Source organism: Mustela lutreola, chromosome X (genome assembly GCF_030435805.1).
Source record: "Mustela lutreola isolate mMusLut2 chromosome X, mMusLut2.pri, whole genome shotgun sequence".
NCBI classification, from domain to species: Eukaryota; Metazoa; Chordata; class Mammalia; order Carnivora; family Mustelidae; genus Mustela; species Mustela lutreola.
In genome coordinates this window covers 102,573,868-102,597,206 of record NC_081308.1, presented here as the reverse complement: position 1 = coordinate 102,597,206, position 23,339 = coordinate 102,573,868, and the positions used below count along the sequence as shown (strand labels likewise).

The 23,339-nt window shown below is 45.8% G+C and overlaps 1 protein-coding gene across 1 annotated transcript in view; it reads right to left on the bottom strand.

Moving 5' to 3' along the window:
* Positions 1–4,566: 4,566 nt before the first annotated feature.
* SLC25A43 (solute carrier family 25 member 43) overlaps positions 4,567–23,339 on the bottom strand; it is a 43,180-nt gene continuing 24,407 nt past the window's right edge. The window contains exons 4-5 of the mRNA XM_059156874.1: positions 7,540–7,674; positions 4,567–6,867 (exon numbers count right to left, since the gene is read on the bottom strand). Of these exons, the coding sequence (XP_059012857.1) occupies positions 6,667–6,867; positions 7,540–7,674 (336 nt within the window). The 3' untranslated portion in view covers positions 4,567–6,666. The remainder of the gene's footprint in view (positions 6,868–7,539; positions 7,675–23,339) is intronic.

Below are 23,339 nucleotides of genomic sequence, written 5' to 3'. Positions count from 1 at the left end.
TCTTGGTGATAATTACAGTTCTCAGAAGACTAAAGGATCAGCGAGGTCAATTGCTAAACTGGGCTTAATCCTGACAATAAATAAGGAAGATCTGGTTAGCAAAGTGAAAGTGACAAGAATCTTGGGGAAACTGACCATGCTGTGTGGGTCTGTTAAGTAGAATGCTGGGCATGGCCAGAGAGGTTAACTAGTGTGGGGGGGGGGCGGGGGGGAGAGGGTAGACTTCAAAAAGATTGTAGAAAAGATAAATAGATGGCCTGGCCAAATACCAAAAGAGAAAGATAGCTGAAGAGGGCAAGAGATTCCAAAGATAAAATTCAAACCTGTACAATTTAGAAAAATTCAAATAAGAAACTACAAAAGGAGAGGTAAATGTAAGTGTCCTTACACATTATTCTCTGAAGAGCTCAGATTTTAAAAGTACATATGTAGATGACAGGAAGGCTGGACTTCCAAGGACAAAGACCAAAGACTATCACAAACCTCTAGGAACTGAGTCAGAAGGGCTAAAGTCTAGAATAAACCCAGGCTTATAAAATGGGATGGACCACAATAAAGGGTTCTAATGTTTTATTTATTGCAGGACAGTTAAGGATGAGGCTTTAGAGCTTAATGGTAGCGTGTATGATAAATAACTGGGGGTCTTCCTTGTCCGTGAGTTGGCAATGCCAGAAATTGCTGATGAGTCTTGAGTTGGGCCAAGAGGATGGTGGTGAGCAGATCAAGGCCTCTGCTGGTCAGCCCAGAGAGATTTATGCTCACTTCTGGATGCCGTGTTTCACAGGACATCAACAAACTAGAACATATTCAAAGGAGGCATGAGGAAAGTTGAAGTGCCTGTAAATCGTGTTGTATGAGAAATGGCTGAATATTTGAATGAGAGATACTGGGAAAGAGCTTTGGGTCAAGGAGGGACATCGTAACTGTGTTCGTGGGGCACAAGGCTGGCTCAGTGGGAGAAGCATGCAACTCTTGATCTTGGCATCGTGAGTTTGAGCCCCAAGTTGGGTGTAGAGATTACTTAAATACTTAAATAAACTAAAAAAACAAACAAACAACTGTGTTCATAATTGAAGGATTACCAGAATACAATTAGACATTCTATGTGAATAGTCAGCACCTGCTGGTATCATGAAGGTAGACTTCAGCTGAACAAGAAAAGACTTTCTAAAATACGGGCTACTTAAAGGTGAATGGGTTGCTTTATGATGTGGGGGAACTTCTCATTGCTGGAGATGTTAAGAGCTGAGGCAGAAGGACCACTCGTTAGGGACACTGTAGAGGAGATAATTGCATTGACGGGGAAGAGTTCTGTACCCTTCCAATTCTAAGATTCTGTGTATCTTATTCTTATTCTTATGAAGCAATCTGTGCCTCTCATGTATTCTTTGTATCTCTATAAATTTGAATGGCTTTGAGCATCTGAATTTGGGAATCTGGGGCCAAATAGGAAGAGAGAGGTAATTTAGCCCAGTGGTCAAGAGGGTGGGCTCTGGAGACACACTGTGGGAGTTCAAATCCTGGCTCTACCACTTGCTGTCAGGCCTTGGGTAAATTGCTTAAACCCTCCAAACGTCATTTCTTCCAGTGTAAAATGGTAGTGATAATAGTACCTATGATTCCAAGTGTTCCAGGATTTCGTTTCCTTTGGTGCCTACAGTTCTTGCTCACACCACTTGGAAGAATGAAGAGGTAGACCAGATGAAGAGTGGTGGGCAGCAAAGCCAAGTTTATTGAGTGATAGAGTACAAAGCTCCCGAAGAGGAAGGGGACCTGAGAGGATTGCCACCAGAGTTTCTAAGTCTGGGTTTTTTTGTGTGTGGTGTGGGGGGAGTGGGGGGGGCTTGCAGATGGGCTGTTTTAATCTGATTAACTCTCATGCACCTGTCACCCAATCAGGTTTTTGTCACCTGCCTATCACGTGGGAAAGGGTGGCAGGCTTCTTCCAGGGTGGTGTAAAATCCTTGGAAAGGTGGTTTCCTTTTGGGGCGGGCCCCCTTGTCCCTGCCTGCCTTTTAGGGACAATTAAACGAGATAATGTATGCATAAACAGTCTGGTACATAGTGAGTGTTCCGTACACGTTAGATTTTATTAATACTAAATAAACACTGAGGCGCCTGGCTGACTCAGTCTGAAGAGCATGTGATTCTTGATCTCTGGTTTGGGAGTTCAAGCCCCACAATGGGCATAGAGCGCACTTAAAAAATAAATAAATAAAAGATTAAAATAGTATGAAGAAAAATACTAACTTAGGTTGACCTACTCTGAGTTTTTTTTTTTAAGATTTTTATTTATTTATTTGACAGATCACAAGTAGGCAGAGAGGCAGGCAGAGAGAGAGGAGGAAGCAGGCTCCCCATTGAGCAGAGAGCCTGATGTGGCCCCGATCCCAGGACCCTGGGATCATGACCTGAGCTGAAGGCAGAGGCTTTAACCCACTGAGCCACCGAGGTGCCTGACCTATTCTGAGTTTTAATGGGCAAATCACTCCAACCTTGCTTAAGTAGGGCAGTAAGCCAGTTCTCAGTCCCAGGCGAGGACCCTACCTGTAATCTGGTAACTAGACCAGAGACCATTTAAGCAGGATTTGAGTGTCTAAGAGGTACCCAGAAAAAGCACTGTTGGTTTTTTGACCTGGCTTGCATTTGTGGTATGGAAGGCTGGTGTTTGCTGTGAGGTCACTGAGGAGAAAACAGTGCTTATCATCTGTTGGCCAATCTTCTTATATCTAGTCTCTTGTTATTACTTCAGCTTCTGGAACAGTCTTGCTCACATCCAGGTTTTTTTTTTCCCCTTAAGATTATTTATTTGAGAGAGAGAGAGAGCAGAGCAAGTGAGAATACAAATTGTGGGGAGGGGCAGAGGCAGAGAGAGAAGCAGGCTCCTCCCTGAGCAGGGAGCCTGGTGCAGGAATTGATCTCAGGACCCTGAGATTGTGACCTGAGCCAAAGGCAGATGCTTAACCGATTGAGCCACCCACGGACCCTGAAGGCATCATTTCTTACTTGGACTTTGTAAGTCTCTTCTACCTGGTCTTCCCATTCACAGCCTTTCTTCCTTCTGATCTATTATCCACACAGCAACCAGAGGGATATTTTTAAAGTGAAAATCAGATTATATTGCTTTTGTACATAAAAAACCTTCAATGCCTCCTGACTGCATTTAGAATAAGGTCTAACTTTTTTGGAAAACAAAAATGATTTTATTTATTTATTTATTTGAGAGAGAGAAAGAGAGAGCGTGCGCATAAGAGATAATGAGAGGGAGCATGAGTGGTGGGGAGAGGGGCAGCGGGAGAGGGAGAAGCAGGCTCCCCACTGAGCAGAGAGTCCAAGGCAGAGCTCTATCCCAGGACCACGGGATCATGACCTGAGCCAAAGGCAGATGCTTAACCCACTGAGTCACCCAGGTGCCCCCAAATCTAACTAATTATTATGGTCTCGACAGCCACATATGATCTGGCCCTCTGTGCAGCCTCATCTCACACACACTCTCCCTCGCGCGCCACACTACCAGTCTTTTCCCACTACTCTTAGCCCTTTTGCACGGTCTGTTCCCTCTGCTGGAATGCTCTTCTCCCCAGCTCTTTGCACAGTTGGCTCATTGTCATCTTTCAGGTGTCATCTCTGATGTCACCTCTCAGAGCAGCTTTCCCTGACTCCCTGACTTAAAATATTTCCCTCACTCCCACATAATCCTCTGATAAACTGCCCTGTTTGTTTCTCTCATAACATTACAATTTATAATTACCTGACTCACAGGTTACCTTATTAACTGTCATCCTTCTAGAATATAAGCTCTACGAGGGCAAGGAACTCATATCCCTTCTTTTCATTTAAAACTTAGCTCAAGACTCATCACTAGCTCTTTTCGCTTATGATGATTCCTTTCTTTTTTTTTCTTTATATTTTAAGTAGGCTCCACACCCATTGTGGATCCCAGCGTGGGGCTTGAACCCACGACCCTGAGATCAAGACCTGACCTGAGATCAAGAGTTGGACGCTCAACCGACTGAGCCACCCAGGCGCCCCTTTGATGATCCCTGTAATCACTGATTCGGTAGGGAGCCCCTTGTTAGTGTTATAGACAGTTGCTACTGCATTATCGTGTCTTTGCTTGTATTTGCTTTGTAATCAGACTCATTTCTTATATGTAGGGATGTTCTGTCATTAAGACTGCGCTTCTCCTGGGTAATGTTGCATCACACTTCTTTTTTTTTTTTTTAAGATTTTATTTATTTATTTGACAGACAGAGATCACAAGTAGGCAGAGAAGTAGGCAGAGAGAGAGGAAGGGAAGCAGGCTCCCTCCCGAGCAGAGAGAGAGCCTGATGTGGGGCTCGATCCCAGGACCCTGGGATCAAGACCTGAGCTGAAGGCAGAGGCTTTAACCCACTGAGCCACCCAGGTGTCCCTGCATCACACTTCTTAATCCTCCTCCTCAAGTACTTAGTCCAGCTTGGTGTACACTGTCAGCCGCAAAAGCAGAAAAGAAGAAGGCTCCCTTCACACCCCCTGAGAAAATGAAAATAAGCTGGAAGTTTATTTTTGGAACAAGACTAGAGGTTTTTTAAAAGCAATTTATTTATTTATTTATTTATGTCATCTCTACACCCAACATGGGCCTCAAACTCATGACCCTAAGATTAAGAGTTGCACACTCTTCCAACTGAGCCAGCCAGGAGCCCCCTTCACCCCCCAAAACCCCAGAGTTTTAAGAGCTGTCCTAAAATTAGAAAAATGAGGGGTGCCTGGGTGGCTCAGTGGGTTAAGCCTCTGCCTTTGGCTCAGGTAATGATCCCAGGGTCTTGGAATCGAGCCTGCATTGGGCGCTCTGCTCAGCAGGGAGCCTGCTTCCCTTTCTCTCTCTCTCTGCCTGCCTCTGCCTATCCGTGATCTCTGTCTATCAAATAAATAAATAAAACCTTTAAAAAAAAAAGGACAAAAAAAGAAAAATGAGGCATTCCTTTTCCTCACTTAACTTTATTGAAAAAGCCAAAACTATAGCTCAGAAAACATTCCTGTGTGTTACAGTAGCAAGAGTGTGGCTAGCCATCTCATAACATGGGTGGAAGAATACACAGAGATATTAACATGATGTAAGTAACCTGAGGCTAGGAGTTTAGATCTAGTTTAAAAAAAAATATATATATATATATACAGATTTCAGAACTTTAAAAAACATTGTTCACCTCAAGGAAAATGAAGAGTTCATAAACAGGACTATTAGCGGTGGGTAAAGAATTTGCCACCCTCCCCACTGTAACAGCTTGGGCTGCAGATGAGACCTTCCTGTGTGTATTAACTGCTATTCCTTTGCTAGAACTCACCTTAGTAACAAATGACCAAACAACCTTTTTCTTTGGAAAACAAATTTAACAGGGAAAAATACGTGGAGCATCCTGAAAACCTGTGTGTGTGTGTGTGTGTGTGTGTGTGTGTGTGTGTGTGTAAATTAATGATTTACTATTACTGTGTTTTAATGCATAGGTAGGCACTATTTGAAAAGAGGTTGTGTAAATTTGACAGGAGTTCTCAAGGTGGAACAATCCAAAATTCGATTTTTTAAAAGAGTAGAGATGATCAGCCTGAAGTGTTTTTGTTCAGTTCCATTTCTCTTTTGGATATGCATGTCAGATGTTCTATTTGATCCTTTTCTAGGCAACTGGGACATCTTGTGAGAATAACTTAAGTTGACTAAATAATTTATTTTCAGGGTAGGCTTGCAAAGCAAGTTAGAAAGGCAGAGAATTCAGGCCACGTCAACTGTACATGACTTCAATTGGAAGGAGGTCTTTTGGGGTCATTAATTAAGTGGTCACAGTAACAACTGCCTTGAAAAAAGATTCCTGAAATTTGTAAGCTTGAGATGCTTCAGGTTTAAAGCATCTCAAATTTACAGCATCTTCAGATTTAAAGAAGGATGGTTCCACTGTGAGAGAGTGAGGACTTGTAAATGTTAAAGGTTTTAATTTAGTTTCTTTTTAAAAAAAAGATTTATTTATTTATTTGAGAGAGGGAGAGCACACACAGAGGGAGAGGGAGAAGCAGGCTCCCTGCTCCTACGCGGGGCTCCATCCCAGGACCCTGAGATCATGACCTGAGCTGAGGGCTGTCACTTAACTGACTGCACCACCCAGGTGCCCCTTTAATTTAGTTTCCAATAAGGCATAATTTACACTATAGTGTGCACACTCAGAAGTCAGCAAACATTAGGAGTTTCAGAACAAGTGTGCTGGGAAGACTTGGGTGGAATGGAGCAGCGCGAGGCCAGTGTGGGTCAGTGCAAGCTGCGACTGTGTGGCTGAGCTCCTGATGTGCTATTTGCTCAGTCGCTTCAACGACGTTTCACTTGGAGATCATGGCCATTGCCTTTCTTTGGTGTTGTGTAAGTTGCCTGTTTACAGAGTGTAAATCGCACGTTTTGCTAATGCTGGGTTTTGTGGAGCTATCTGGTGGAGTGCCACCATGCAGTGGTTGTGCTGGGAAGCTTTCCCATGGCACCAGGACGTGCGTTTGGAGCTTGGAGCTGGTATGTGGTGAAATTTTCCCATTTCCAAGAGTGGTAGACGGGAGTTTCCTCTGGTCACTCTGCGCACGCACAGTTATGAGGTTTTTATGATTGTAACACGCCTTCGGTCAGTACACTTCTTGTTCCGGTCAGTTTTAGAGAGTTGGTTTTTTAGACTTAAGCTGTCCGGTTTTGAAGAACTTTTTAAATTCCCGCAATTCCTGGGGCTTCAAACTCTGATCCACCCCAGGGGTTAATTTATAACTCAGAGGAGACACAATGTAACCATTTTGGTAAAGACAGATCCTCTTGCAGAACTCAAAGGTGCCAAACATAACTCCAAAATACGGAACTATCTGTTTAAAAAGAAATGAAGATCATGTTAAAATCTTAAATAAGGTCAGTATATCTGCAGTCAACCTGGACTGGGGTAAACTGAGGTAAAGGCTGGGAACAACACAACATCATTCTTTTTGGAATCGGGGAAGATGGCAGAATGAAGGCTGGCACGGTTTGGGTCAGGGAAGAGGAACAGTAGCGGTTAAAGGGAATACACTGCAGAAGCATGGCCCGGATTAATATGCCGAGGACAAGCTGACATTTGTGCAAGATTAGCCCAGGGTTCTTAACCTTTTTTGGGGAGGGGCATGAAATTCCTTGGGAATATGATGAAAACTATGCATCCTCCCCCAGAGAGATGCATACATGCCTATACCTACATGTTTTTTGCGTACAATGTTAGGCTGGGAGATTATGTTCCCCTTAGAGGTCCACGAACCCCCATGTCAGGAGCCGCTACACTAGATACTCAGCTCCTCTGGGATCGGGTGTCTGGTGCCCCACCACTGCACAGGGGTCCCTCTCTCTTAGGGGTGGCCACCAGCCTGCGCTCACGGGTCTTGTGCGACTGTCAGTGCTAGATGGCGAGGGGGGCGGGGAGTGTCCCCAGGCAGCCTGCAGGGGAGCGGCAGGGGAAAGGGCTAGAAGTGGAAGAGGCAGGGAAGCGAGGGACTGATGGTCCCTCTCACCTTCAGCAAGTTGGCCGTCAGTCCATTCCAGAGCGCCAGGACCCCCTGGGCTTTGACTATCTGCCGGAAGCAGTCCGCCGCTCCTGAGAAACGCACATCTACTCCTCCATGGTGGGGAAGGTGTGGACTCTGAGCCTGGCAGGAAATACAGAAGACGGGGATGTGGTGATTGCATCACCAGGAAAGAAATGTTCTAGTCGGGGAAGCCCAGGTCTCAAGCCTGGGCACTGGTTGCTATGCATCCAGCAGAGATGCCCACCAAGAATGGCTGCCACAGGGCCCTTGCTCAATGGGCTCACAATGAAGAGTAATGCACAGCCAAGTCAGGACAATGGGGGTGTCACCCTATTTGGGGATCACCCAATTGGGGGCTTATTTTGCTCGGAAGGAAGCACCCATTTAGGAATGTCGCTTCCCCACCTATGCCCTCTGGACATGATAAACGTTCTCCTGTGCCCTTAACCTTTTTTAAGGTTAAGGTTAAGTCCCTCCCCTGGTCTCCTTGTCTTAGCTGATGGCCCTTCCATGAAGCTGTCACGCACGGGCTGCTCATTTTCCCACATCCTGGATGTCACAGGGTGATGAGCAGAGTGATGGCAGCCTTCTTCTAGCTCCCTCTTACTGTCCCCAGACCCCAATTACTTCCCTGTCATGCCCCAAGGTCCCGGCTGGGGCTCCCATCCCTGACCACACTCCTTGTCGCCGCTCTCATCTCTTGACCTCCTGAAAGTCTTCTCTGTTCATCTGAGACCTCGCCGCCTGGTGGCTCTCCCTCTTCCAGAGCCACCGACGACTTAGGGAACGGGCATCTATAAGACAACCCATCCCACACCCAGTTTCTGGACCTCAACCTCAGTGACCCTTACTTTTACGCCTCTTTGGCCACCCACAACTTCGGCCATTTCACGGACTTCATCATGACTCACATAACTATCCTGACCAATCATCAACACGCTCCAGCTCTGAAAGGAACATTTTTGTCCTTTGGTAGAAACCAGTTTTGGGATCAGATGAAAGCACTTTTCAGTAGCCCATCTCTATATAAAGCTGACATCTGTTGTCCAGGGGGAGGGGGACAGCCCCTCAGAGCTGGCTTTGAGGAATGGCGTCAGGGTCACACAAAGCCTCCCATATACTTTGGTTTGTTTCTGAAACGTCTGCTTGAGACTAGCACAGCATTCTAGGGAAGTGGAATCAGAACTTTCCACGTGGGAGGGGCGCCTGGCTGGCTCAGTCAGAATCTTAATCTCAGGGTCGTGAGTTCGAGCCCCAGGTTGGGTGTAGCAATTACTTAAAGAAACAGCAACAACAGCAACACCTTCTTGCATGTGGGAGAGGCAGTGTAGTCTAACAGTCCGGAAAGCAAAACCTCTAGAGTCAGATAAGTCAGAGTTTAGCTCTGGCTGCTTCATGTATGCACCATGGGACCCTGGGCCCTTACCTAACCCTCCTGAGCCTCAGTTTCCTTACTCACAGTACTTGCGTCCTGGGGCTGCTGTGAGAATTAATGAGATATGCATGTAAAGCAATCAGCCGTGGCAGGCACATGGTAGGGGTCAGTAGGTATGAGCTAGCATTGCTATTACTATTACATAGAAAGTATGCTAAATAGGGGCACCTGGGTGGCTCAGTCATTAAGCATCTGCCTTCGGCTCAGGTCATGATCCCCCGGGTCCTGAAATCGAGCCCTGCATCAGGCTCCCGGCTCAGCAGGGAGCCTGCTTCTTCCTCTCCCTCTGCCCTTCCCCCTCCTTGTGCACGTTCCCTCTCTCAAATAAATAAAATCTTAAAAAAAAATAAAGTATGCTAAATAGCAACATAGCCCCTTACCTAATGTTACTAGTCCTCCATGCCCACCTCTGAAATGCTAAACTTCTGAACCCCTGGCACCACAGTGTCCTTACCCACCGGCACCCCCCCACGCTGGTTCCTATCGCTGTTAGATCATTAAGGCCCTGGGCACTTGCCCCCTCCTGTCTCCCCCAGGCCACAGTTCCCTGCTGGCTTCAGTGGCTTCCTTTTCTAATCCCTGCCCAGGTTTTTGTGCTCCTTGTCCTTCAGCTCTTCACACCCACACATCCCTTCTCTGCCCCAAGCCACTGAAGATGAATCTGCAAAGGGGCAGATCGGTACCACCAAAGCTTCGAGGTTGCCAGCCTCTGCTGGGCCTTTGTACTGTGAACCGAGTCTTCAAAGCATCCTTGCTGTTCCTCAAGGCGGCGGTGCCAAACCTTCCCACAGCCCTTGACGCCTGGCACCCTGCATCTGGTCCTCAATTCTAGGTACATCACCTGTTCTCCTGGTTCATAGAGAAAACAGACTGTACAGGGCCTCCACTTTTGCTTCTTCACATAAACATCTTTTCTTCCAACCAGTGCTCTGAATCTCATACCTTTGAACTCCTCCTGGGCACCCTTCCCAAGAGACCTGACTTTCCTCTTTAGCAAATGAATAAACTCAAGTCCCTCTTGCGTCTTCAAAACAACTTCTTGTGTTGATCTTGACTTTGCCCTTCAGATATAGTCCAGCCTCTTATTCCCACATTAATATACAGTAAAATTAACAGGTTTCGGGGTCAAGAACTAGGAGTTTTGACAGATGTATTCATTTGTCTGACCACCACCACAATCAGGACACAGATCTGCTCCTTCTGCCACCACCATTCTCATGAGCTGCCCCTTTGCAGCCCAGGTGTTCTCCATTCCCAGCCCTGGGCAGCCACTGGTCTTCTCTCTGTCCCTACAGTTTTGCCTTTTGAAAATGTCATACAGATGGAAGCCAACAGCACAAAACCTTTTGAGACTGGCTTCTGAAAATATTTTTTACAAGTTTTATTTATTCAAGTAATTTCTACACCCCATGGGGGGCTTGAACTCATGACCCTGAGATCAAGAGTTGCACACTCTCCCAACTGAGCCAGCCGGGAACCTGAGACTAGCTTCTTTCTTTTTTTCTTTCTAAGACTTATTTATTTATTTGACAGAGAGAGAGAGAGAGAGAGAGAGAGATAGTGAGAGAGGGAACACAAGCAGGGGCAGAGGGAGAGGGAGAAGCAAGCTCCTCATTGAGCAGGGAGCCCAATGTGGGGCTCTATCCCAGGACGCTGGGACCATGACCTGAGCCGAAGGCAGAGGCTTAACAACTGAGCCACCCAGGTGCCCCCAAGACTGGCTTCTTTCACTTGGTGTGATGCTTCCAAGATTCATCATGTTATTGTGTTCGTCAATAGTTTCTTCCTGTTTATTGCCGAGTACTATTCCATTGTGTGGATGTACCACTGTGTGCTTATCCACTTATCTGTTAGTGGACACCCGCTTCCCTTTTTGCTTGCACTTACTGAAAGAGGCTGGAACCTGACTGGACTCGGGCTGACTCCACTTCCTCTCTCCCCATCACTGCTCTCCCCATCACAGTCTGGATCTGTGTCTGTTACTTTGCTTGCTGACTCTGGCCAGGCCTGCCTTGGATTCCCAACTTTCTTTTTTAAAATTTTTAAAAATTTCTTTTATTTTCAGAGCACTCACAGCCTTTTATGACTTGGTATAATTCACTTATCTCTTTTCTTATTTGTCTACTCCTCCCAACTAGAACTGTAGCTCTGTGGGAGAGGGCATTTTTTTTTTTTTTTTTTTTTGTCTGTTTGGCTCACAACTGTTATCTTCAGTATCCTCAATAGGTAGTGGATATTTAAGAAATATTTGAATAAATGAAATATATCCACTCAGGGCCTCCTACCTGGCAAATCCAGTAGATGGGCTTTTTTGGGGGGGGATATTTTTCTTATTGGATTTTTGGGGGCAGTGTTTGGCACTGATAACCAGCGACTTTTTGCCCTCCTCAATTTATACAACTTCTCTAGGAAATTCTACCATTGCATGGCTTTAAACACCATCTACAGGTAGATGACTTCTAAATCTTTCTCTTTGGCCCTGACCCCCCAGAATCAAGCATCCACGTGCTACCAAGTATCTCCACCCAGAGAGCACACAGGTTCTCAAAACTTGACACACCTAGAACTGAGTGTTCCCTTTCACCTTGACCATATCAAATTTATTCTTTCTTCTGTATTTCTAGCTAGCAATACAGCTTGCTCCACACCCAGCCTGGAGCACAATGTGGGACTTGAACTCACGTCTGTGAGATCAATCCCTAAGCCGAGATCAAGAGTCAGACACTTAATGGACCGAGCCACCCACGCGCCCCTCTTCTGAATTTAGCTCGGTAAATGGCAACATCATTCAACCTGCTGCCCTAAGCCAGGAACCCGGGATTCCTTCATTCGCTCACTCTTACTGCCCTAGCCAATCAGTCATCAAGTACAGCAACCAATTTGATCTTCTAAATACTGCACTTCTCTGATCCATCCCCTTTCTGTGTTCTCAACTGCTTCTCTCTTGGTTCAGGCTACCACCACCTCAAGCACGGATCACTGCAACAGTCTCTTACTGGTCTCCGTGACCCACTCCTGTCCTTCCCAGTGCATTTAGAATGCATCTCCAACATTTCAGCATGGACCACTGACTCCTTCACAGACTTTCTACCACCTATAGGATGAAATCCAAGATCCTTAGAATGATACACAAGGCCCTAAATGACAATTTTCCTAGCATTGAAAGCACTGTTCACCCCCTGCACTCCATAGCAATATTTCTCTACTTCTGTTACCTCCCATTATCCCCTCTGAAGACTTTTCATTCATGCAAATGTTTACTGAGTACCTAGTATATGCCAGGCCCTGAGGATACAGCAGTGAACCAAACAGACAAAAAGCCCTTGTTCCCACAGAGCTGAAATTCTAGTTGTGGGGAAGGGACAGGCAAAAGAAATAAATACTTATACCAAATACTAAAAGGCAGTGACTGGTCTGAAGAAAATCAAGGCAGGGCCAAGATACAGGGAGTCCCTGGAGGGTGCTGAAGTTTTTAGTAGGGTGGTCCCTGAAGACTCACCAAGAAGATGGCCTTTGAGTGAAGATCTGAAGGAAGTGAATGGTGCTGTTACCTGTAAGGGCCCTGGGGCAGAAGCAGGCCTGGGCTGTTAGACAATAAGGAGGCCAGTATGGTGGGAATGGGATGAGCAAAAGAGAGAGTGACCGGACAAGGCATCAGGAAAGTAGACCACGCATGACTGGACCCTGTAAGGCTGGTAGGCCGCTGTATTTTGACTTGAATTACTGAGTGAGAATGGGAGATGCTGCTGGGTTCTCAATAGAAGAGTGAAGGAGCCTAGTTTATGTTTTAATAGGACCACTCTGGCTGCTGTGTGAAGACTGAAGGCTGGAGGAAAGGGTAGAAGGACTGAGGGAGACTGGTTAGGAGATTATGAGGAGGAAGTGAGGCAAGAAAGCATGGTAGCTTGGACTGGGACGCTAGTCGTGGGGGTCAATGACTCTAACGTTTCTGGCCTGAGCAACTGGTAGACGGAAGTGCTGCTAACCAAATGGGAAAAACCACAGGAGAAGTAGGGGGTTTTTTGGAGGGTGGGTGGAGGAGACATCCGGAGTTCAAGTGTGTGACACCCCTTTGACATCTCAATGGCAATGGGAAGTTGGCTATGCAAGTCTGTAGCCCAGGAGAGAGGGTTAGGGCTGGGGATCTAATTTGACAATCCTCAACACTGAGATGGTATTGAAACCCAGGAGACTAGATGAGATCACTTAGGGCTCGAGCCCAAGGATACCCCAACATTTAGAAGTCAAGGCAAAGAGGAGCACTGGCCACGAAGCCAAGTGCTGGGCAGTGAGTGTGTCACAGGAAGTGGTGAGCTCCTGATGGCCAAGGAAGATGAGAACTGAGTCCCGACCATTACATTTAGAGACAGGGAGTTCACAGCTTCTCTTAGGAAGAGAAGTTTCTGTTGAATGGTGGGGGCGAAAGTCTGACTGAAATGATTCAAGGGAGATGAGAAGAGAAAGACTGGAGACAGTGAATATGGACATCCCTTTGCAGGAGGCCCCTTTCGCACCGTAATGTAACCAGACCTGACTCACATGTCTATTTCTCCCAAGGGGCTGTGCGCTCTGTAAGGACTGGTCTTGTTCACTTCCGGATCTGCTCAGCAAATGGTTTGCTGAATAAATGCCTGAAATGCTCAGTACAGGAGTGGTCTGGAATTTTAAAAGCATTCTGACATAATGCTGTGCATGAATTATAAAAACTGGGTCAAAACCTAAATGATATGGTATAGACTCTTTTCAGAAAATGAGGATCAAACTTTGCATGATTTCTTCTCTCTTTGCAACAACAGTGTGTATATAGTTCTATCTGACCAAGAAGTGATGGCATCTGAGTACAGGATAGCCACAATAATGTTGCTACTGCTTCTCGTATACTTAGATGTTTATTGACTGCTTGTATGCCTGGTCCAGGTGAGGAGACTGAGGCTGGGGGACCGGCTACGTGATTCGATCAAAGTCATCTGGCTCGGCAATAACACATTTTATTCTGTTTCATCTGATTAGTTGTTTCATGTTCTTTCCCTCAGGAGACTGTGATCCCTGGTAGCTGGGACCATGTCTTACTCAGCTTTTCTTCTTTCCAGCATCCATAAAACTCTGTAGAATGTATGAACACATCGCAACCAGAGAAGTAGCACGAAAACTCAATGTTAATCACTGAAATGCACTACCGGGAAGGTCAGGCCTTGTGGACTATAGATTTTTGTTGTCTCTATGAAGCCTGGCCCTTTCTTGCTCTCATTCTGGTCCTGGGTCTCATGACTCCAGGCCCCGACAACCCTGAATCCCCAACCACAGACTCAGATCTGAGAGGGACCTTAAGATATTCCGGTCCAATGGGTGCAGCCGACTGGCTCAGTTGGTGGAGCACAAGACTCTTGATTTTTTCTTCTGTATTTCTAGCTAGCAATACAGCTTGCTCCACACCCAGCCTGGAGCACAATGTGGGACTTGAACTCAAGTTTGTGAGATCAATCCCTGAGCTGAGATCAAGAGTCAGACACTTAATGGACCGAGCCACCCACGCGCCCCTCTTCTGAATTTAGCTCGGTAAATGGCAACATCGTTCAACCTGCTGCCCCAAGCCAGGAACCCACGATTCCTTCATTCGCTCACTCTTACTGCCCTAGCCAATCAGTCGTCAAGTACAGCAACCAATTTGATCTTCTAAATACTGTACTTCTCCTATCCATCCCCTTTCTGTGTTCTCGAGTCCCGTGCTGGGGGTAGAGGTTACTTAAAAATAAAATCCTTGGGGCACCTGGGTGGCTCAGTGGGTTAAGCCTCTGCCTTCAGCTCAGGTCATGATCTCAGGGTCCTGGGATCGAGCTCCACATTGGGCTCTCTGCTCGGCAGAGAGCCTGCTTCCCCCACCGCCCCCGCTCTCTGCCTGCCTCTCTGCCTACTTGTGATCTCTCTCTCTGTCAAAAAAATAAAATCTTTATTAAAAAATCCTTTAAAAAAGATATTCCAATCCAGTGACTTTATTTACAGATAGAAACCCAAGATCTTGAGAGGAAGAGTGACCAAGAGGGACAAAAGCCAGGTGCTCTGCCCTCCGGGACCCTGCATCCCAGTGACTCCCTGACCTTGGCCTCTAGGTTCAAAGACATAAAATGACAATATATGCTGCACCTGATACCTACCTAGCTTGTGTCCTCGCAGGACACCCCATCCTGCCACCTGTTGCTGACAAAAGGACAGTCGTCCTCTTCCTTGTCAGACTCTAGCCTCTCCTGTGAACCCTCACCATAAGGGCATCTGATAAACAATACAGAAAAATGTCAGTAATTCCAACATGTATGTATGTGTCTAATTTAAATTAGTGAAGCCTAGCTTATGAAGTCTTGGGAGGATATTCCATTTTATTATATGTGACTGAAACCGGATTAATGACGGGCAGCGGAGTAGAGAGACTTTCCTGGTCCTATGTTCTCATCTAGCTGAGCAATTTGTGAAAGCCTGTGTGGAGCACAAGGTCATGTGCATGGGTTTTACCATAACACACACCTGGATTTGAACCAACCTCATCTCTTCCACTCACTAGCTCTGTGATAGAAAGCAAGTTCCTTAACTTCTCTGAACTTCCATGTCCTCATTTCAAAAATGGGGAGGATAATGCCTTCTGCTGTTTATATCATTCCTTTTCTTACCGAACCTTGGGTTGTTATAATAATTTTAGTGCCAGGCAAATTAATAAAGTTCCACAGTTCTTCATTTTATATGAAAGATCGTTGTATCTTTCATCATTTAATCCAGCTCGAAGGATCAACATTCTTCTTTTTGAAAGATTTTATTTATTTATTTTTTAGATTTTATTTGAGAGAGGGAGAGAGAAAGCGTACAAGCGGGAAGGGGCAGAGGGAGCAGCAGACTCCCCGCTGAGCAGGGAGCCCCCGTCCCAGGACGCTGAGATGATGACCTGAGCCGAAAGGAAGGCATCCTGGCACCCCTAAAGGCATCCCAGTCACCCCTAAAGATTTTATTTTTAAGTCATCTCTACACACAATGTGGGGCTTGAACTTCCAACCTTGAGATCAAGATCACACGGCTCTACCAACTGAGGCAGCCAGGCGCCCTGTTGAAGGATCAACATTCTATGCTTCAATCATATACAGTCCTATGTCAAGGTGAAGGGTGAACCTCTGGGTTAGCCCTTCCCTTTGGGGTATAGTAACAATCAAGTACAGATCAGAGTATGAAAAATAAAACATGAAATGGACAAGCTGAGTCTCCCAACCTGGGGTTTCAGGAGACAAAATGGCCAGGGGTCTTTGGTGAATGTCTTACTTTAAAATGTTTACCCGGACACTGTTGAAACCTGGCTTCTTTTCCTTCTTACCTCGCCAATGAAGAACCATTGCCAAACAGATGTTAAAAGCTTCCTTTCCCCTTAGAAAGAATCTGTCTAATCATAAGACTTGAAGTTCTTCCTGCTACTGTAAGACTGACATATTGAAAAGAGATTATATTCATGCAGGAAATAAACTTTCTTATTCTGTTATGAGATCATATGATTGATTTACCTTCTGCTAGTTTCCAGTAAAACTACAAAAAACCTTGAGTTATGGGTCAAGGTAATCATTTTGTAATGCTGTGCCTACGCCCCACAACTAGAACAAAAAGACACTAAGCAAATGACATGAGTTAACAGAGCAATTATAATCAACTTGTGATGAATCAAGGGCCAGTTATGTTCAACCTTAGGACCTCAGCCATCTTCCAGATGTTTTTGCTTCACTCTACCTTCACTGCCAAGCCACCATCATTGTCAACATGGACCATTATTCAGCTACCTTTTGGTCTCCTTGGGACAGAGAGGGTTTGAGACTCCTCACCTGGCCGCTTTATAGTCCATTCTCTTTTTTAAAGAAGTTGCCGGAGAAGTTAAAAAAAAAAAAAATCAGATCTTTTTACTCATCTGCTTAAAATACTTTAATGGCTTTATAGAACACTTAGAATAAAATCTGCCTTTCTTACTGTTACCTGTAAGCTGTGATGGTAATGTAGTGGTAAATATTTAACAACTGATTCTCTGGGGAGGAAAAAGCCCGGAGTGGTCACATTTGCCAATTTCAGTGATGTCAGTACTGCCACATGGTTGATTTCAAGCTACCATCTGTGAGGCCTGCCAGCTCCTGGATTGCCTGCAACTTAACAATCAGCTCTCCTAAGCCCACAGGAGCTGGCTCGAGCACACCACTGGAAGGTTATAAGCCCTACACAACCTGTCCCTGCAAACCTCTTCAAAGAAATCGACACGATTGCCTTACCCATCCGCACACCTCCAGTCTCTGCCCTCTCCAGCCCACCCTCCAAACAGCAGCCGGCTGCTGTTCCAAACTCACCAGTTGCTGTCACGGCTTTGCTAAGAAACCTTTACCAACTCCCAGTTTTCTAAGAGAAGTTTTCCAAAGAGAAAACCTAAGAAAATTCAAAACTCTCTCTAGTTTGGTGCCCATCGGTCTTCCCAGTATTATTTTCCACTATCGGCCAGTGATGGTTTGTTTCATGTGTCAAGTTGGCTAGACTGTGGTACCCAGATATTTGGTCAAGCACCAGTCTAGCTGTTGCTGTAAAGGCATTTTAAAGATGAGATTAACATTTTTAATATTTTTTTTACTTTAAGTTCTTATTTTAATTCCAGTATAGTTAACATACAGTGTAATATTAGTCTCAGGTGTACAATATAGTGATTCAACACTTCTCTGCATTACTCAGTGCTCATCCAAGTTCCCTCCTTCATCCCCATCACCTGTGCCCCCTCCCACCCCCCTCCTCCTCCTCCTCCCCCCTCCTCCCCTCTGGCAACCATCAGATTGTTCCCTAGAATTAAGATGCTGTTTCTTGCTTTGACTCTCTTTTTTCTCTTTGCTTGTTTGTTTTCTTACTTAAGTTCCATGTATGAGTGAAATCATATGGTATTTGTCTTTCTTTGAGTTATTTTGCTTAGCATCATACTCTCTAGCTCCATCCACGTTATTGCAAATGGCAAGAGTTCATTTTTTTAAAGATTTTATTTATTTATTTATTTGACAGACAGAGATCACAAGTAGGCAGAGAGGCAGGCAGAGAGAGAGAGGGAGAAGCAGGCTCCCCGCTGAGCAGAGAGCCCGATGCGGGGCTTGATCTCAGGACCCTGGGATCATGACCTGAGCTGAAGGCAGAGGCTTTAACCCACTGAGCCACCCAGGTGCCCCCCGAGTTCATTCTTTTTGATGGTGGAATAATATTCCACTGTAAATCTATACCACCTCTTCTTTATCCACTCATTCATCAACGGACACTTGGGCAGCTTCTGTAGTTTGGCTACTGTAAATTATGCTGCAATAAACACAGGTGTGCATGTAGTCCTTTGAATTAGTGTTTTGTATTTTTAGGGTAAATACTCAGTAATGCAATTGCTGGATTGTAGAGTAATTCTATTTTTAGCTTTTTGAGGCACCTCCATACTGTCTTCCACAGTGGCTGCCTCAGTTTGCATTCCCACCCACAGTGCAGGAGGCTTCCCTTTCTCCACGTCCTTGCCAACACCTGTTGTTTCCTGTGTTGTTGATTTTAGCCATTCTGAAAGTCGCGAGGTGATATCTCATTGTAGTTTTTAAAAATTTTTTTAATCAAAAAATTTTTATTTATTTATTTATTTTTAAAAGATTTTACTTGTTTATTTGACACAGAGAGATCACAAGTAGACAGAGAGGCAGGCAGAGAGAGAGAGGGAAGCAGGCTCCCTGCTGAGCAGAAAGCCTGATGCGGGGCTCGATCCCAGGACCCTGAGATCATGACCCGAGCCGAAGGCAGCGACTTAACCCACTGAGCCACCCAGGCACCCCTTTTTTTTAATTTTTAAAAAGATTTTATTTATTAGAGAGATGGAGAGAGAGCACAAGCAGTTGGAGCAGCAGGCAGAGGGAGTGGGGAAGCAGGCTCCCTGCTGAGCAGAGAGCCCGATGTGGGGCTCGATCCCAGGACCCCAGGATCATGACCTGAACCGAAGGCAGAGGCTTAAACGACTGAGCCACCCAGGCGTCCCACATTGTAGTTTTTTTTTTTTTTTTAAGATTCTATTTTTAAGTTATCTTTATCCCCAATGTGGGGCTCAAACTTACAACCGTCAGATTAAGAGTTGCATGCTCTACCCACTGAGCCAGCCAGGCACCCCTCATTATAGTTTTGATTTGCATTTCCCTGATGATAAGTGAAAAGGAGCATCTTTTCATGTGTCTGTTGGTCAGATGAGTTAACATTTAAGTCACTAGAGTTTAGGGGCGCCTGGCTGGCTCAGTCATTAAGCATCTGCCTTCGGCTCAGGTCATGATCCTGGGGTCCTGGGATTGAGCACCACGTAGGGCTCCTTGCCTGGTGGGAAGCCTGCTTCTCGCTCTCCCACTTCCCCTGCTTGTGTTCCCTCTCTCGCTGTGTCTCTCTCTCTGTGTCAAATAAGTACATAAAACCTTAAAAAAAAAAGTCACTAGAGTTTAAGCAAATTACCTTTCATAACATGGGTGGGCCTCACCTAATTCGTTGAGGGCCTAAAGAGAAAAAAGACTGGGTCCCCCCAGGAAGAGGGAATTCTGCCAGTAGTCAGCTTCTGGACTTGAACTGTGCACAGTTGTGTGTGGCAATTCCTTAAGAGAAATCTCTTTCTCTTTCTACATATATACATATGCTATGGGCTCTGGTTTTCTAGAGAACCATGACTAACAGCTCCCCTCACCCCAGGAGACCTACATCCAATCACACTTGTTATTTCCTGAACGACTTTTTCAGCTGTGCAAAATCCTAGTTACCCAGGGTCGGGTCAGTTGCCACCTCATCTTGAAACTTTTTTGGATTTTGATGGGAACTACCTGTTTCCCTGCTGTTTCTTCCTCTCTTTTGCCCTCCTTCTCTCTCTCTTTTTTAAAAATGATTTTTTAGGGGCGCCTGGGTGGCTCAGTGGGTTAAGCCGCTGCCTTCAGCTCAGGTCATGATCCCAGAGTTCTGGGATCAAGTCCCACATCGGGCTCTCTGCTCAGCAGGGAGCCTGCTTCCTCCTCTCTCTCTCTGCCTGCCTCTCTGCCTACATGTAATCTCTCTCTGTCAAATAAATAAATAAAATCTTTAAAAAAAATGATTTTTTAATATTTGTTTGTTTACTTATTTATTTATTTAAGTAAACTCTACACCCAGCATGGGGCTTGAACTCACAACCCCGAGATCAAGAGTTGCACGCTCCCCTGACTGAGCCAGCCAGGTGCCCCCTGACTCTCTTTTTGAGAGGTGGGGAGGGATAGAGGGAGAAGAGAGAAAATCTTTAATTTTTAAAATGTTTAATAGTTTTATATATATATATATAGAGAGAGAGAGAGAGAGAGAGAGAGAGACAGACAGACAGAGACAGAGAGAGAGAGAGAATGCTTGTGCATGCACAAGCAGGGTCAGGGGGCAGAGAGAGAGGGAGAGAAAGAATCCCAAGCAGGCTCCATGCCCAGTGTGGAGCCAGACAAGGGGCTCAATCTCACGACCCCGAGATTATGGCCTGAGCCGAAATCAAGAGTCAGACACTCAGCCAACTGATCCACCCCCATGGCCCCCTTACCTCTCATTTAAAAAAAAAAAAAACAAAACTTCATTGTAGGGGTGCTTGACTGGCTCTGTCAGTGGAGGATGTGACTGTTGATTTCAGAGATCGTAGTTTAAGCCCCACACTGGGCCTAGAGTTTACTTAAAAAACAAACAAACAGCTTTTTATTGTAGAACATTTCAAACGTATACAGAAAGGGTGAAATGAACACCAAGTTCCCTCACCCAGCTTCAACAATCAGCAACTCATGGCCAATCTCTTTTCATCTCTACCCCATGAGACATCATTTCAGTTCATCTGTAGATATTTAATTGTGTTTCTCTAAAATATAATGGCTTCTCCTCTAATATATAAATATATATAATCACACCATTACTGCACCTAAAAAATTACAATGCCTCAATATCATGTATCTGATCAGTGTTCCCATTTCCTTCATTGCCTTGTTAATTATTTTGTAGCTTCTTTGTTTGAGTCGAGGTTCTTTCCCTGTCTTGTGCTCTCTTTGCTATTTGTTTGGACCTCTGCTCTGGTACAGTCGACCTAGTGTGAGTTATATGAGTACAAATCTGGGCTGGTGGCCCACTGGCCTGTGGGATCAGGCACTAGGCCTTCCTTCTGTCCTACCTCTTCAGGGTCTAACACCCTTCATCTCACATATTAGGCACTTGTCAAACGTCAAATCAAATTCCCCTCAGTGTCACCAGTAGCTTTTCCCAAATACAGCTGTTTACTTGTAATCAGTCTCAAATAAGCCACATAGATGGTAATGAAGCAAAAAAATGAGTAATGTTTCCCGAGAGCTCAGGGTCAGGCATTATACTGAGCACGTGACACCTACCATCTCATATCCTCACAAAAGCCTCGTGAAATAGGTAGTAGGATCCTCGCAGCCCTATTTTATAGATGACAAAATGGAGTCTGTGAAAGGATGACTCTCCCAAAATCACAGAACATGAGCAAAGCATCAACTTGAACTTGGGTCTCTCAGACTCAGAATCAAGCTCTATTCCACTGAGCTCCACTGTCTTCTGTTGCCCGGGACACACTTGCCAACGACAATCAGCACTGAATGTGGCTACCACAGCATGGACCCTGAATGAATTCTCTAGGCTAAGATCAGAACTCCTGGTACTTTTTTAAAAGATAGAAAAAAAAATGTTCTAAGCAGTCCCTACACCCAATGTGGGGCTTGAACCCACAACCCTGAGATCAAGAGTCACGCACTTCACCGACTGAGCCAGCCAGGTGCTCTGGAACTCATGGTGTTTTTTGAATAAATGCCTCTGTTGGTGTCAGACTAAATGACTATAAAGGCAAGCACGGATTCCTGGCTTTCCCCCGCTATGGACAATGTTTACGGGCCCCCAGCATTCATTATGGGGTATTATTACTGGTCGTGAGGATGGAGGCTTCATGAATGGGGTTGGTGCCCTTATGAGGGGGGACACCAGAGAAATGATCCCTCTCACCCCCACCGTGTGAAGCCACGACAAGAAGGTGGCTGTCCGCAGGCCAGGAAAGGGGTTTTCACCAGACATGCAGTCCGCTGGCACCTTTATCTTGGACTTTCCCAGCCTCCAGAACCGTGAGCAGTGTGTTGTTCAAGCCACTGGTGTATGGTATTCTGGGATTGCTGCCCAGATGAAGCTACCCCCACAGGAAGAAGGAATGCTAATGATCGGAGCTTCTCAACCCTCAGCTGCCTATGAGGCTTTTCAAACGGGAAGCTTTTCGAAACCATCAATGATGGGGACCCAGCCCCAGAGCCTGTGCTTTCTGGTGTGCAGACCTGGCTCCATCAGCCCACTGCTAACACGGACAGCACACGGGGTGCTCGCCAGCGCTGTGACCTGGAGCCCACACCTTGACCATTCTGAGCCCCAGTTTCCTCATCTGTGAAATGGGGATAATCAGAATATTGACCTTATTGTTGTCCAGATTAAATGAAATACATGTAAAGTGCCTGGAACAGCATTCGACGTACAGCAAGTGCTACAAAAGCGACCATCATGATGAATGTCACTGTTATTGACTATCTGAACTTGGAGAAGAGATGAGGGTGTCGAAGACCAAACCAACCCACTAGACGGGCACATGAGACTTGCCCAAACTGTATCTTACTAGTAAAGAGAAACAAAACATGTCAGGCTGCTGGTCACAAGGACCTGAGCTTACATCTTCCCTCCACACAAGCCCGAGCAACTGACCTCCTCGCCGATCTAGTCCAGGATGAGCATGCAGCCATGGCACCGTCTGGAAAGATCCAGAGAAGCCAGCTCTTCGGTCTGGCTCTGCCCCTCTCTGGATGACCTTGCTCAGCTCCCGAAGTTCTTTGAACCTTGGTTTTCTCACATGTCAAGTGAGAAGAGTGGAACCAGATGCCCTGAAGGCCTTTCTTGCACCTCTGATCCATGTTGCTGGTCCTCCAAGGTCCTTCCTGCCTCTAGGACTTCCAGCCTGGCCCTTCCTCTGCCTGCCTAAGTCTCTCTTAGTGATCAGAATGCACACTGCTGGATGCCTGGCTGGCTCAGTTGGTTAAGCATCTGCCTTTGGCTCAGGTCATGATCCTGGGGTCCTGGGATCGAGTCCCACATCAGGCTCCCTGCTCAGCGGAAAGTCTGCTTCTCCCTCTCCTTCTGCCCCTCCTTGCTCCTCTTGTGCTCTCTCTCTCAGATAAATAAAGTATTTAAAAAAAGAGAATACATACCCCTTCCTCAGGGACAGCTTCTCAGAGTCCCCCCGAGACTAAGTCAGGAGTCCGATAAGCACTTTTGG